This window comes from Haliaeetus albicilla, chromosome 2 (assembly GCF_947461875.1).
Source record: "Haliaeetus albicilla chromosome 2, bHalAlb1.1, whole genome shotgun sequence".
Lineage (NCBI taxonomy): Eukaryota > Metazoa > Chordata > Aves > Accipitriformes > Accipitridae > Haliaeetus > Haliaeetus albicilla.
The window spans coordinates 18,635,104-18,649,849 of NC_091484.1; the positions used below are offsets into that span (position 1 = coordinate 18,635,104).

General features: G+C 52.8%; 1 protein-coding gene across 10 annotated transcripts in view; it reads right to left on the bottom strand.

Annotated features, from left to right (window-relative positions):
* CHD6 (chromodomain helicase DNA binding protein 6) overlaps positions 1 to 14,746 on the bottom strand; it is a 98,575-nt gene that overhangs the window by 64,198 nt on the left and 19,631 nt on the right. For 3 of the 10 annotated variants that reach the window (XM_069808457.1, XM_069808394.1, XM_069808440.1), the window contains exon 1: positions 63 to 323. The exons of 1 other annotated variant lie outside the window; for it this stretch is intronic. In XM_069808457.1, coding sequence (XP_069664558.1) covers positions 63 to 104 — 42 coding nt within the window. In that variant the 5' untranslated portion in view covers positions 105 to 323. Of the gene's footprint in view, positions 1 to 62; positions 326 to 726; positions 784 to 14,746 lie in introns of those variants that run through there. 6 more of the 10 variants (XM_069808404.1, XM_069808385.1, XM_069808433.1 and 3 more) reach the window with 5 other exon arrangements.

A 14,746-nucleotide genomic window follows, 5' to 3' on the forward strand; every position in this document is an offset into this window, starting at 1 on the left:
AGTTTCCCATTAAAAGCAGCACAGACACAAATCAGCTCAGGGTGGACTGGTTTGTTTTGTACCTCCAGACATATTTCACCCCAGCGGGCAGAGCGAGTCTCCATGCATGTAACAGGTTCTTTCCCCTTATCAGAGCACCGATGGTCAGGTTCTTCCTCTGCACATGGTTAATACAAAGACCACTGGCTCATAAATCTCCGGGAGCAGCAGGTAGTTATGATCCGATGCAGCAATTCTGAAATGGCAGCTTGGTGGGATGGGATTATTTCTGAGCAAGGGAAGATTCCCTGGCCAAGCTCCCACAGCCCCACAGACATGATCTTCTCCAACCTCCCTGCTGGTGTTAGTCCTGGAGTATCATCTTATTAGCAGTAATCACAGCAAACTTGGTTTTGTAATATATATGTGATGAGATTCAAACAAGAACCAATACTAGGGACTTTGAGGGAAAAGGGGTTGCTCCTCCACAACAGAACAGAACTGAATCAAGAGCACTTCCATTACTGAAGATAAACCCCACCCTGTTCAATTGCCTACATCAGACTCATCTGCTCTAGGCTGCAGCTCAGGTCAAATTTCCACGTGCTGAGCTGCAGCCCTGTCTGGAAATGTAAGGTCTACCCCTGTCCCCCCTTCCCACCACACATCAACTGCAACAATTCACACACAGGATATGGTTCCCAGGCCTTGCCAGCTAAGTTGGGAAAAGGAGAGAGGGTCACAAACCTGCTTTTCTTTTTTTCTGTATTTTCATTATCATCAAATCTGGGATGAATGTTATTTCTGCAAGACACAACACAAAAAAAAATTCACAATAAAGAGACTGGTGAACCTGAGGTACTCCATCCTTCCACATCACCCCTCCAACAGGCTGAGCCACCCCCCGTGCCACTCAGAGCAACAAAGCTGCAGGATTGAAACACTCTCAGGGACAAACTTGGGGACATCTGCTCTGCTAAGCCATGGCAAGGAGCCTGACCGCACATGTCCCCACAGCTCAGTGCTACCTGCACCCCGCCCCACCTCACAGTTGCAGTCCCAGCATGAAGTGGGACACCCAGGGCTATTAGAGACGCACTCCACCTCCCTAGAGCCCCAAACCCAACCCAGACACCCCTGAGAGACGTGTTGGATGCTGCCAACCCTGCAGCAGCAAAGAGAAGCAGTAAACAAACCAGCCTCTGCCAAGCAGTGATGACAGCAGTAAGAGACGTGGAGAGGATGCAGGAGCTTGAGGTGGGTTGCAAGCCCCACTACCAAAGAAGAGCTACTAGGGGGATGAGGACGGGGCAAGCAAGGAGGGGGAAGAGCCATACTGGCAGACACCATCTCCCCAGCAAGCCGCAGCAGCCCTCAGAGCAGCGTTGGAGCAGGGCCAGCGGGCCAGCTGCCCCCTCAGGCCTGTGCCCCTGCAGCGCAAGAGGATGCTGTGTGAGCAGCACCCACCTTGCAGCCCACAGGAGGAGGAGGAGGAGCCGCAGGCAGAGGTGATTCCCAAGCAACCCCCCCACACCAGGCCTGGCCAGAGGGGCTGCAGTTGCAAATCCAACTCTTAGCAGCCCCTTAGTGACAGAGGCAGAACTGCCTGTGCGACCAGGTCCCCACACTGCCCCCCACCAGAGGAGGGGACCAACAAGCGATCTGTGGTGATGCAGCACTCCAACAGCTCTCTGGGGCAAAGACTGTTCCCCCATGCTCCCTGTACCACAGCTCAGCACCCTGCACCCCGTGGCTGTGGTCCGGCTTGGCCAGGGGCACCTTTTAGCTGGTCTCTCCCTGATGACCACAGCTCCCTGCAGGCACTGCCTGAGCAGCTGCACCCAAACGCAGAGACACAACATGCAGCACACCCTCCCTGGGCTGCCACGCACCCTCAGGATGGGGCCAGCTGGCAAGCAGACATGCACCTGCCCAGGCCTGATTTCTCTGGGGATTGGCATAGGTTGGACACTGCCAGATGCAGGAGAAAGCCAGGCTCACTGCTTCCCTCCTGCCGGTGCTGTGTCACTAGAAAGGCCAGGAGCAGCCCCGCCACATGCGGGGTCAGCATCGGAAATGGCACTGACCCCGGGTGGATGGGGCACTGCTGCAGCTCCCCAGGATGAACATGGTCACGAGCTGTGACAGTCAAGGTGACATGGTGAGGTTACAGCCCCATGCCCTCCCCACAGCAGCCCCAGCCATGGTACCCTTGACAGAGCTGTTGGGGTTTGCCCAGACCCCCTTCTCCAGGCAGCAGATGCTTTTTGGGGAGCCAACCTTCAGCAGTTGTCTGCTCCCACAGTGCCAGCAACAGGCGCCAGAGCCCAGAAATATTTGCCAAGTGTTTTAGACGTAAATCCCACAAACACCTGCCTCTTGTTTCCCTCCCATACCATGTAAACCCCACTCCACCAGCCACAGCGACATGAGAGCCTCCCTTGCCACTGCAGCTGTCAGACTCACTTGGCACAAGGGCACAGCTCACAATGCCATCAGTCTGCAGGCGAGGCCCAGTGACCCCCCAGCACACCCTCCTCCCTAGTCAGGTCTCCCCTCCCAGCAGGAGCATCCTGCTAGGCCCAGACCTTACCAAAACCCAGAGCCATTTCTTCACTGACCCAGCACCTCCCTTCCCAAAGGGGAGAGCTCAACAGGTCCTACAGGTGGGCAGTGCTCAGGCCAGCACAAGAGGGGACCAATTCTGCACACCAATGGTGGTCCACGGCTCATGCGCACCACACCAAGAAGAGGCAGAGGCTTCTACCTCTGATTCCAGTTACATGGCACAAGCCAGGCCAGCACATCCCACACATAAGTCAAGCTTGGTGGCAGTAAGGCAAGACACCCAGTGCCACCAGCTGAGTGGGGAGGAGTTTGATGGCATCTGTGGACAGGATGACACAGAACTTTTCTCTCATGATTAAGCCTGCCAGTCCCTCCTGTACTCCTCCAAGTGTGCCCCAGAAGGGCCAGAGGATAAGGGGCTAAGCCAAGCTGAAAGATGCGTGCAACTGCAGCAGTGGTGCTCTCCAGGAAGGACCAGGTGGAAATTTCAGACTGAGTAGCCGCTGCCGCTCAGAACAAACCTGCCAGCCTCCAGCAGAGAGCAACCCCATCCCAAGGCTTTGCTTGGAGCCAGAAGTGTTGGAGATCTGGGTTCAGTTCAGCTTTCACAGCGGTCTCTGGGCTGCAGGAGACTCCAGGGTGGTCAGCTTAGCCCTCCTTGCCAGCAGCATGCAAGTGCACTGGCCTTCACCCACTAGCCTCAGCCTGCACCCAGCAGGTCCTCTCGGCTCCCAGGGCAGGAGATGCTCTTACCCTGGCTCTGCTTCCCAGCCTTTCACCCACAGATTTTCTTCTGCAGTAACCCTGGGCCCTTCAGCCCTTGCAGGCACTAGCACTTTTCTTCCTGCTGTTTTCTTTCCATCATCAAAACGCTGTGAGCTCCTTCAAGCTGCCCCTTCCCCAGAGCCCCAGCAAGCCATGGGGTCCCCTCTGTGCTCAGGGAGCTCTCCCCATCACCTCCTTGCCCCAAGGACTCGCTCCCTGACACTTAAGTGCCCCGCTTGTCACTTGGCAGATACCGAGGGTTTTTGCAGGCTAGCCCCAAAACAGAGCTCACACAATGCAAACAACTTCCACGCCTGCAGGCTGACCCCTGGCACCCAGCGTTACAGCACTAAGGTGCCTGTGTGTGTCTCCAGCAGCCTCCTGCTGACACAGCCGCGGGGACAGCACCAGGACAGGTTCCAGCAGCACTGTCTTCTCCCATGGCAGGACGTTGGCAGAGTTCATCCACACCTCTCCAGGAGCCACTGCATCTCACCAGCACGGCTCTGGCCACCTCCAGAGCCCAGGGCAGGGCCAAAGCCAGCCCAGAGAGAGACTATGAGGGCACCTATAGCCCTCTGCCTCCACCTCAGCAGAGCCAGGGCCCCACAGTGGAGCACACAGGTGGTTTCACTGAGACCCAAGAGATGTCAGGGAAGGAGAAAGGCTCAGATGAACTGCTGCCTTGCAGACAACAGCACCACTTCTGGCAAGCAAAAGCCAAGATAAATACCTTGCTACAAGTTCCTCAGCTCTGGGCTAGCCCAGGCTGGAAGTCTCTTATCGTGTGGCCTACAAGAGCTTGCTCCTATCACTCAGCTCTGGGTTTTCAGGGCTTTTTTTTATTAAAATAAAACAAACATCATACATGGCGCATCACACACATTTAGTGGCCTAGGTCCCAGCATGCTCACCACCTTCTGTACAGTGGTAACACAGGCAGTTGCCAGCAGCTGAAAAAGAGGGCCAAAGGATGCCAGGAAGCTTGCTGCCACTGCAAGCAAGCGGCCCAACCCTGCTGCCTCTCCAGAGCCCAGGCAAGGGCTGCTGGTCTCCACTGCCATCAGCCTTGGTGGCTCTGCCCCACAGCCCTGGCCTCTGCTACCATCAGCTGCTGTTCTGGCACCACCCCACCTGTTACTTCACAGGCACCAAATGCTCAGGCTAGGGTAGGATTCAGAGCATGCGACACTGGGCCAGCAGGATGCCTGCAGGCAGGGAAGGGCAGCCAGTGCTACGAGCAAGCCACACAAAGGAATGAGCTTTAGACCAGCCATGCCTTGCTTCACAAGCCTCATCTCTAGCAGCAGGAAGCCAGACACAAGCCCCTCAGCGGGACAGCGAGCAGGCAGCTGGTGTATGCCGTGGGTCCAGTGCTCTCAGGAGTGGCTGTACAGAGCAGGGATGTTCCTGGGCTCCCCAGCAGAAAGAACAGCCAGGATCCTGCTGCCAAAGCAGCCCTCTGCAGGCAGCCTGCTGTTCTCCTTCCTGGGCAACTTTGGACCAGGCTGGGGAGGGGTAGGCTGCCAATTCCTAATATCCATTTTTCCCAGAAGTTAGTATCAGGGAAGGACTTTCACAGTTCCCCGAGTACGGCAGGCTGCAGACCACCCCTACCTTTAGGGGTTTGCAAGAGGCATGACAGAAGCCCAGCCGCTGGGCTAGCCAAGCCACGACCTGCAGCACTGGCACACAGCAATGAAGAAGGAGCGCTTGGCCGGCCCTCTGGCACGCTCTGAATGAGCACCGGGACAAGAGGGGACAAGGGCACAGGTTCAGGAAAGGACGTGGGAGAGCAGAGCATGGGAGGAGGTTTCTCCGTGACCAAAGCATAGTGATCACTCCTTGGCACAAACCTTTGTTTCTACTCAGATTCACACCCACGGGTGAACTGTGGGAGACTGCAGCCGAACCCAGGAAGGTGTCTTGCACAGCACCCACTCTGTTACCGGCAGGAGGCAGCTAACAGGGGCCAGGTCCCCCCTCCTCTAGGCAGCAAGGGGTGCCCACAGCCACAAACGGAGCTGCTCTGGCCCTTGGCAGGGAAAGTGCCCAGGAGACCTCACCACAGGCCAAGTCCAGGACAGACTGTGCCCCAAAAGCACTCGGCACAGGCCACAGCCAGCAAGGGACAGGCAGAAATGGAGCAGGCAGACCCTCCTCTCACCCAGTAACCTCCCAAAGAGCCAGGAGGAAATGTCTACAGGTCTTCCTTCTTCTGTCTGTCCCCACATACAGCAGCTTGAACATGCCAAGCTCTACACCACCCACTCTGTTCACACCCCACCGCTGGCACAGAGCAGTGCCAGGGCCAGGCCAGCCCCAAGTTCCATGCTCAGCAGCAGTCCCAAACCACCAGCAGACAGGTCTTCTCTACACTCCATCCTCTTGTTCCAGCTGACAACAGGCACACAACAGTATCACCCCCACTGTACACCCGTGTATTTCCATAGCACTGAAGCAGTGTGTGCATCTGTCTTGATAAAACAAGGAGGGGATACTAGAGGAGACAGTTTAACAGAGATACCTACTCTGACCATGTGCAAAGTCATTCAAGTGCAAGGAGAAGCCCTGCAAAGTCATTGCAGGTGTCAGGAGAGAGCGCTTGGTCTCCTGTCTGCACACAGAGCTAGCCACAGTGAGAGGCCACCCCGTGAGGATGGCAGCATCCCAGGTCCTTGCAGGGCCCTGCTACAGCTCCCTGGATGATGTGCCATCCTGGTTTGTGGAAGGCTGCATTAAACTCTGTGCTGGCCAGGGACCAGAGTCACCGTGGCCAGTTGTGAATCCAGACACCAGTGAACCTGGGGCATTTAACACATCGTATTGTTCATAATACTGTGAAGCAAGCATGTCCTGCCATCACCTCTTAGGGGACAAGGTGCAGAGGAGGAAAGGGACACGTTCATGTCTGCATGGTGCTGCGGTCTGCTTTTGCCTGCTGCATCCAGAGCATCTCACCTGGCCTAAGAGCCAGGAACTTGTCCAGCATCCTGAAGGGAAACATGCCACCTGCTAGGGAGCACCACCACACTGGCATGCAGATATATACATTGAGAACCCCATTTAACTAGCCATTTTCACACTAATTAAGTATTTGCAGATTAAAGGGAAACTCTAATCTCAAATGAGACAGCCTAATTTTCTAAATGAGCTTATGGTTTTCATATGGAGATCAACGTGTTCTCACTAGCACATCATGCAAGCGCTCCAGGCTGCTAGATGCAGCTTTATTGCCACTGTCACAAGTGGGCAGTTTTTATTCTCCATGCTCAAGTTTTTATGCCTTTTTAACCCAAGATAATTGATGCACATTCCACACCAGCACTGCCAGACTGCAACACCCGCAGCACCATGTGGTCACCAGTGCTTTCGGCTGCCACAGCCAAAAGCAAGTCCTCCTTCATGAGGCCACAGTACTACACTCTCTGAACCTCGCTGGGCACTGCACACAAGCGGCAAGCACACCAACATGGCACACTGCGCTGGCAGGCTGACCATGCACTTGGGAGCTGTCTTGCTGCATTTCAAAAGACAAGAAAAGCAGTGCTGAAAGCTGTGTTTCATCCCTCTACATGAGCAGACCAACTCGCTGTCACACAGCCTCTACAAAGCATCTGCTGCTAGCAATGACGTTTTAAGTTACACAATTTGGGGCACATCAGGTTACTATCCTCCTCCCTTGGATTTATTTTTATTGTTCTGAAAGCACAAGACATCCCTACACCAGACTGAATCCACATCATGCCAGTATTTCCTGTCGCTCTTGCCTGGACTCCTCCAGGAGTTGCAGCATCTGTGCACAAGCCAAAAACATTATCAGAAATTCCACACCTGAGCCAACACCAACCCAAGACCAAGCAGGAACCATGTGCTCTTCCCCTTCTACCAGCCTTCCCACAAGACTGGCCAAGCTCTCGTGTGCAGCTGGAGGATTGATTTTCCCAGTTCAGAGGCTGAGGCTTGCTAACATGTGGTTCATGCGCTCCCAGAATCCTGCGGACATGCACAGCGCTCCCACCACACGGCTCCAACCAAACACCAGTCCTGCAAGCACATATACATACAGGCACTCTGTGAAAGTAACCACAGCTCATGGCAGGGAATGACCATCTATCTCATTTGTACACACAGCTCCATCAGCATATGTCCCCATGGAGTGGTTCACCTCTGTTTTGCCTCAGAAATGGAAGAAGATCTCTCAAGATGATCCTCAGGTGGAAGAGAAAAAGGGGCACTGAAAATGAGCTGAGAGCAAAGGCAAGGAGAAGACACAGTGGCCCAGACTAGTCAACCTGTAAAGAGACAGATCTTCTCCAGGGCTAGAGGAGAACTTTTAACACGTTTCAGAAACACGCTACCCAAGTTTGCGGGAGGAGGTCACCATATGAAGGAAAAGGAATAAAGCTCTATAGCAGTAACAGGGATATACCCAAAGGCATGTGTGAGCTAGTCCACCTTGGCCTGGATTAGTCACAGCGCTTGCAGGGCATCTGAGTGTCCTGGTTTTGGCTGGGATAGAGCTAACTTTCTTTCTAGTAGCTGGTATAGTCCTATGGTTTGGATTTAGTATGAGAAGAATGTTGATAACATACTGATGTTTTCAGTTGTTGCTGAGAAGTGTTTATACTAAGTCAAGGATTTTTCAGCTTCTCATGCCCAGCCAGCAAGAAGGCTGGAGGGGCACAAGTAGTTGGGAGGGGACACAGCCAGGACAGCTGACCCAAACTGGCCAAAGGGGTATTCCATACCATGTGACGTCATGTCCAGTATATAAACTGGGGCTAGTTGGCCTGGGGGTGGGGATCGCTGCTCAGGAACTAACTGGGCATCGGTCAGTGAGTGGTGAGCAACTGCACTATGCATCACTTGTTTTGTATATTCCAATCCTTTTTTTATTTTTGTTATTATTATCATTATTAGTTTCTTCCTTTCTGTTCTATTAAACTGTTTTTATCTCAACTCACAAGTTTTACTTTTTTTTCCCCCGATTCTCTCCCCCATCCCACTGGGTGGGGCGGAGTGAGTGAGCGGCTGCATGGTGCTTAGTTACTGGCTGGGGTTAAACCATGACACTGAGCTGGAGCCCATGAAATGCAGAGCCTTGGCCGTGGTGTGCTGCCCAGTACCCATGTAGCACATTAACACATCCGTGTTAGCAGAGACAAAGGAAAACAGTATTTTGAGATCACAGCACTTGGGAGAGGCTGTGTGGTAGGACTGCCTTTCAGCACTATCATGGACAGCCTGAGCAGCCCCAGGAAGTGCCTAGGACAAAGCTATCACAGATGGGCCAACGTCGAGGATGCTTTTCAAGATCATACCTGATGGAAAGACAGACTGCCATTGCCTGTGTCCTGTTGCATGTCAGAAGGAGAGGAGGGTCCTGGCACAAAAGCCAAAGCACCTTTCCAAACTTTCCACCATACAAGACATCTCCACAGTGGAGCATCCAGCTTCTTGCTTGCTCAACACCATGCTGAAAATCTAGTGCTAAGCAAACAAAATGCACACTTGTGCACCCACCCTCAAGTGCAATCCATGACTGATGCACGAGCTGGGCAACACAAGCAGAGCACTGAGGACTCTATTTGTACATGCAGCTGCTACACCACCATTAGACTAGCAAACACACACTCCTGCACCCAGCCTGCAAAGAGCTGCCGAGGAGGATGAGAAGCAGAGCCAGGAGATGTTCTGGAGCAGCAGGTATACCCTTCTATACATGGTGGGAGCAGGTACACAAGTATACAGCACTCAAAGAGTAGCTAGCTTCATCCCTGAGCACAGCAGAAAAGGTACTAATGCAAACCCCAAGTGCAGGATCCTGGCAAGCAGGACTCAGGCTGGTAGGACTAGTTTGCTCAAGAGAGCCAGCCACACCAGGTCGTCAGGGTCCCACTCTGCCCAGCTGCCTGCAGTACTTTCCTATTACTGTTCTGGTCACCCACAGGTCCCTGCCAGCACCCCACGGCAGGCTGCACTTCTGCAAACACAACGGCAAGCTGAGGGTGTTCAGGGCACCCTCTGCACAGTCTCCCACATGCCAGGCAAGGATTTTACAGCTACGCAGGCAACACATCCCTCCTGGCTTGTAACAAGCTCTTAAGCATGGAAATGAAGTTGTAGGTGCTCAAACAATACCTTGACAGGATCAAACCACCTCGGAGAGGAAAGTTTACATGGGCTGCAGTTCTCCCCACACCTTCCTCCATTGTTTTAAACCACCACGTTCCATTGAAATTCACTGCCCAGCTCACGCTCCAGTGTGGGTGCGTGTTCCCTCTCCCCAGATACCTTCCAACAACCAAGCTACAGCACCATTCAACATCACAGCTCTTGTTGGGGCTGTCCATATGTCACACAGCATGTACCTGCTCCTCTGTGCTTCCGAGACCCTCCTCTCGCAGCTCTCCCCAAGCTCCTGTGAGAGCCAGCACTGGAACGGGAAGCTTGGCTTTCTGCACCTATCTTGCTTCTCTCTTCTATTATTTTATATTATATTTATATACTGTATAGGGGGCTAAAAAGAGCAGGCAGGCAGCCCCACACTGCAAAACCAGGAGGAATGCCACACGCATCTGGATCCCAGCTCTCTGCCACTGCTCTGCATGCCTGGGGGCTGTGCTTTGAAGAATGCCGGCCTGAAGTCAGAGAGGACTGAAGACGAAAATAATACGGCACTCGCCCTTTCTGCACTCAACCCTCAGAAAAATCCAAGACAAAACTCTGCTTGGGGTGATCAGCAATTTCACAGCACATCTGATGATTGCGCAAGCTTGCATGTCTGAGAGCAAATGGGGCAAATCCAGGAGGCTGGAGAAGGCTCAAAGAAGTCTGTGCCAGACAGTCACCAAGGAAGAGCTCCTCTCCAGATCTGTCTGTCCAGCACAGAGAACGCTGGGACTCTGCCCAGCATGCCACTGCACCTCGCTTCAGAGCACGTTGCCCAAAGGAGGTCCGCAGCCAGTCCCCAGCAGACAGCCCCAAGAATAGCTTCCAGCCTTGTTTCTCCAACCATGCTGAGCCATGCCCCAGCTCTTTTATTGGCCTCCAGAAGCGCATTCCTGGCCACACTGCCCGCCCAGAGCAGGGGCCAGCCCAGGAGAACATTTCACAGCCCCTCTGCAAGTCTGACCTACCCAAAGGAGTTACTGCAAGGTCAGGCTGACCCAGCAGACTTTGTTCTCAGGCCCACATCCGCCCAAAGAGCTGAACATGTCCTTAATATCACTGTTACCATCCAATCTGAGAAGTCCTCGGGGCCAACAGCAGGGCTGGGTGACAGGCATCTGTGGCAGAACCCTCCAAGCATGCCCCAGCATCCCCACGGGCACCTGGCCACAGCATCTCCCACACAGCCATTACAATGGCATGTGAGGCCCATAGAGAAACCCTGCAACACTGCTGGGACCACAAGGCTGTAAGAAATGTTCCAAGTCACAGTGCTGGAAGCAGGAAATCTAGAAGACAAACTGCCACAGGACACTAAAGAATTCCTAGTATGTGGTTTGCAAAAATAAGTTACAATGCTAGCTTGCCTGCAGCTGGTAAACAGCATTAAAACAAGCAGCTCTTCAGGGTCCCCCTTTACCCACCAAATAGATGTCAGATAACCTCAGTCATATCCCACAGCAGTCTCAAAGTCATGACCCAAAGACATCCCCCAATTTAATGGGCTAAGCATATTTTTGGCCAGGTTTTGAAACTTTAAAGACAACAAAGTCTCCAACAATGTTCTCTAATATTAATTTCATTTACATACTGCATAGCTCATGGTCTGTAACCACAACAAGCAGCATTGTTCTGCTGCTTCAGTCTGTCTGGGAAGACGCTTGCTGCAACACACACCTAGCCTTCAGGCTAAGAGCAACCAGGAAGGAAACCCTGATGCAGCAGCTAGGGGTGCACGAAGCTCCCAGACAGATACTAACCATGTGTCAGCCCCCATAACCTTGCTTCCAAAACTGACAGTGTTTAATATTACTGCAGAAGAATAATGTCTAATACTCATCTCATCACCTCGTGTGACAGCAACGGCGAGCTCTGCATGAAGTTCACTCACACATCCAGCTCATTTTGGGAACTGCAGGTCTTCAAGCAGCATGGATTAGCCTGCACACGTGCGAACGTGCGCCACAGGAGCAGGTCCCACCAGGGAAGCCCAGCACCCCAGACTGCTAACAGGGCACCACTGGAGCAGGCAGCTTGCCTCACAGTCTGGGCTACTGTGTGCTCCTTCTAGAACCCAGCCCGGGTTCCGGGTGTGTGCAGCTCCCAACCCAGGATCCTGCCTGGGCCAGCTATTAGCTCCAAGAATAACTCAGATCAGCTGCAGAGGATCAAATAATTGCCCCATGGATGGGAAGCACCAACTATTTTCAGCTTTCTGGGAGCTTTGCTGGGCTAGGGGAGAGCAATCGCAGTGGAGGCAGAGGGGCTAGCCACCCAGCCCGGCAGGAGGAAAAGCTTCCAGCTTGTTATGCTCTTCCAAGGATCTTGTTTTTACCAAGAAAAGGAAAGGGTTTCAAAGAGGGTTTAAACCTCAGACTTGCTTTTTTTGAAACAATTTTCCAGTTGAAACTGCAGTTTCACACCAGGAACATACAAAATATGCAGATTTTCCACCAGAGGCCCAATCCTGACATCTCCTGCCCGCCCTCCCAGAGCAGCCAAGAGCGGCTCCTCCCAGGCCGCTGCACACCAGCCCCAGTGCAAGGGGCACGCAGCACTGCTGACCACGCTTCGAGGGGACCATCTGGGTCAGAGCTGGCCTCAGTGTTTGTAACCCTCATCATGGGCACTCAGCAACCTGCTGCTGGGTCCTTCTCTGTGAAATCTTTGCAGGTCACCTTTAAAAGCCACAAGAGGCCTAAAACTACTTTACAGGCTGCAAGATTAGTTGTGCCCATAAAGACATTCTTTACAGCAGCGTGTGATGCCAGCTCCGGAGCACTACTGCTTCCATGCGTGGGCAGCAGCAGGACCATCTACTCCCCACACCCCAGACCAGCACCTCTCCACACACACCTCGGGTCTGGGGTGCTCACAGGCCTTGGCTGCATTTCAACCACACCACCTCACATGTCAATAGGATATTTAAAGGACACCGATGGAAGCACTCAAAAGCCTGAAAATGCTACAGTGAAGGTTGCACAAGCACTATTAATTGAACTTTTGTAGGCAGCTGTTACACAGGAAAAGCCTTGCCCACCAATGCCGCATGCTAGCAGCAATGCCAGAATCCAAATCTAAAGCTTGGATCCAAAACTGGGAAGAAGCAGCCTGTCTGTGCTAGCATCCACATCCTTCATCAGCCCTGCAGAGAGGAGAAGTCACAGCTGCTGTGCCATCCCCTGAGAGAAATGAGAAGGAAGGGGAAAAAGGGAAGCAAATTAATGTTGCACAATCCCTGTCCGACTTCTCAACTTTGAAGTAGTAGTTTTCTGATTAAAAAAAAAAACCCAAACAAATCCAGAAATTTGCATATAAAATTTTAAGGTACCAGGAAAGGAACCCCAGTGAACCTCAATTCTGCTCTGCATTACCAGCAAGCTGGGGGAACAGGACCTCTGGGTGCACAGGCCAGCCAGGGGGAGTGTAGCTGTAAAAGCACTGCCAAAGCAAAGTGGGAGCTGCCAAAACACCTAGCCTGGGAGAAGACTCATCTGGCAGCCCTTATCTGGGGTTCAGATGTAAAATTAAGGTTAGGGTTGAGAGAAAGACAAAAGCTGCAGTTTGAGAGGGATTGGAAAGAGCTCGCTAGAATAAAGTGGGGGCTGCTAAAAGACCTGGCCTTGCAGAAACCTTCCATGAGGATGACCTTGACCAATGTTCAGCCATAAGATTAGGGCTGGGATAATGCTGAGACAAAGTTCAGAGCTGCAGCTGGAGTGGGGCTGGAAAGGGGCTGCAAAAGTACCTGGCAGCTGCCAAGAGACCTGAACTGGGAGAAATCACTGGTTCAGGTAATCAATAGGAGCCTTTGCTACAGCTTCCCAGGAAAATCAGGATTCTGGCTAAGAAAAAGAAAACCCAGAGGTGCGGCAGCAGCAGCAGGGCAAGGGAGGGCTCACCTGAGCAAAGCGGGAGCTGCAAGACGCCTCACTTGGGAGAAAGCCTTCATCGGGGAAATGGCTGGGGGGCTTGGCTAAGGCTCAGCTGGAAAACTAGGGTTAGGGTTCAGAGGAGTCTAGAGCTCACATGGGGCTGGAAAGGGACTGCCAAAAGGAAGAGGGGCTGCCAAGAGGTTTGGGCTGGGAAATGGCTCAGAGGCCTTCCCTACAGCTCAGCTGGAAAACAGCTCCTAGGGTTAGGGTCTGGACTGAAAGGAAAGGTTACACTTGCAGTTGGCCTGGGGCTGGAAAGGGGCTGCCAAGAGACCTGGGGTGGGAGACACCTTTTGGTGGGAAATGGTTGGGGGGGCCCTTCCTTATGGCCCAGCAGGCAAATGAGGGTTCAGGTTGAGAAGCAGAAAGCCTGGTGTTATTGCTGGAGCGAAGCTGGAAAGATGCTGTCAAAGGTAAGCGAGGGCTGTCAAGAGTCCTGGGCTGAGAGAAAGCTTTTGTGTGAGCAATGCGTTAGGTGGTCTTCCCTACAGTCCTTCACAAAAAGAGGGCTGAGTGAAAGAGAGAGCTTACAGCTAACCCTGGGCTGGAGGCTTCAACAGCCAAGCAGGGGCTACCAAGAGAGCTGAGCTGGGTCAAAGTTTTCATCTAGGCAACGGCTGTGGGGTCTTTTCTATTGTTTTGCAGGAAAATGAGAGCTAGAGCCAGGGTTAGGGTTAGGGCTGAGAGAGAAAAAAGCCTAGAGCTGCAGTCAGACTGTGGCTGGAAAGGGGCTGCCAAAGCCAAGTGGGCGTTTCCAAGAGACCTGGGCTGGGAGAGCTCTTTCATCTGGCTTTCTATGTCTAAGGCTCAGAGGGAAACTGAGAACTCGGGTTAAGGCTGACAGAAAGTGAAAGCCTAGGGTTTCAGTTGGAACAAGGTTAGAAATGGGCTGCCAAAGATTATTTTAGGTTGCCAGGAGACCTTGGCTAGGAATCATCTTTTGTACAGCAGGTCTTGTCAAAAGGTTCAGCTATAAAATTAGGGTTAGGGTAACACTGATGGAAAGAAAAAGCCTAGAGATGCAATTGGAGCAGGGATGGAAATGGGCTGTGTAAGCAAAGTGGGGTCCTGCAAAGAGACTGGGGCTTAGAGAACCCTTTGATCTGGAAAAAGGCTCAGCAGCCTTCTCTACAGCTTCCCCTGAAAAGGGAGAGTTAGGGTTGAGAGAAAGCCTGGAACTGCAGACAGAAGCAGGGCTGGAAAGGGGCTGCCAAAAGGAAATGGTCAGGAGACCTGCACTAAGAGAAATCTCTGGTCTGCAACATGGCTTCAGGGCCACATCTACCCATTCCCAAGAAAACAAAGGCTAGGGATAGGACTGAAGG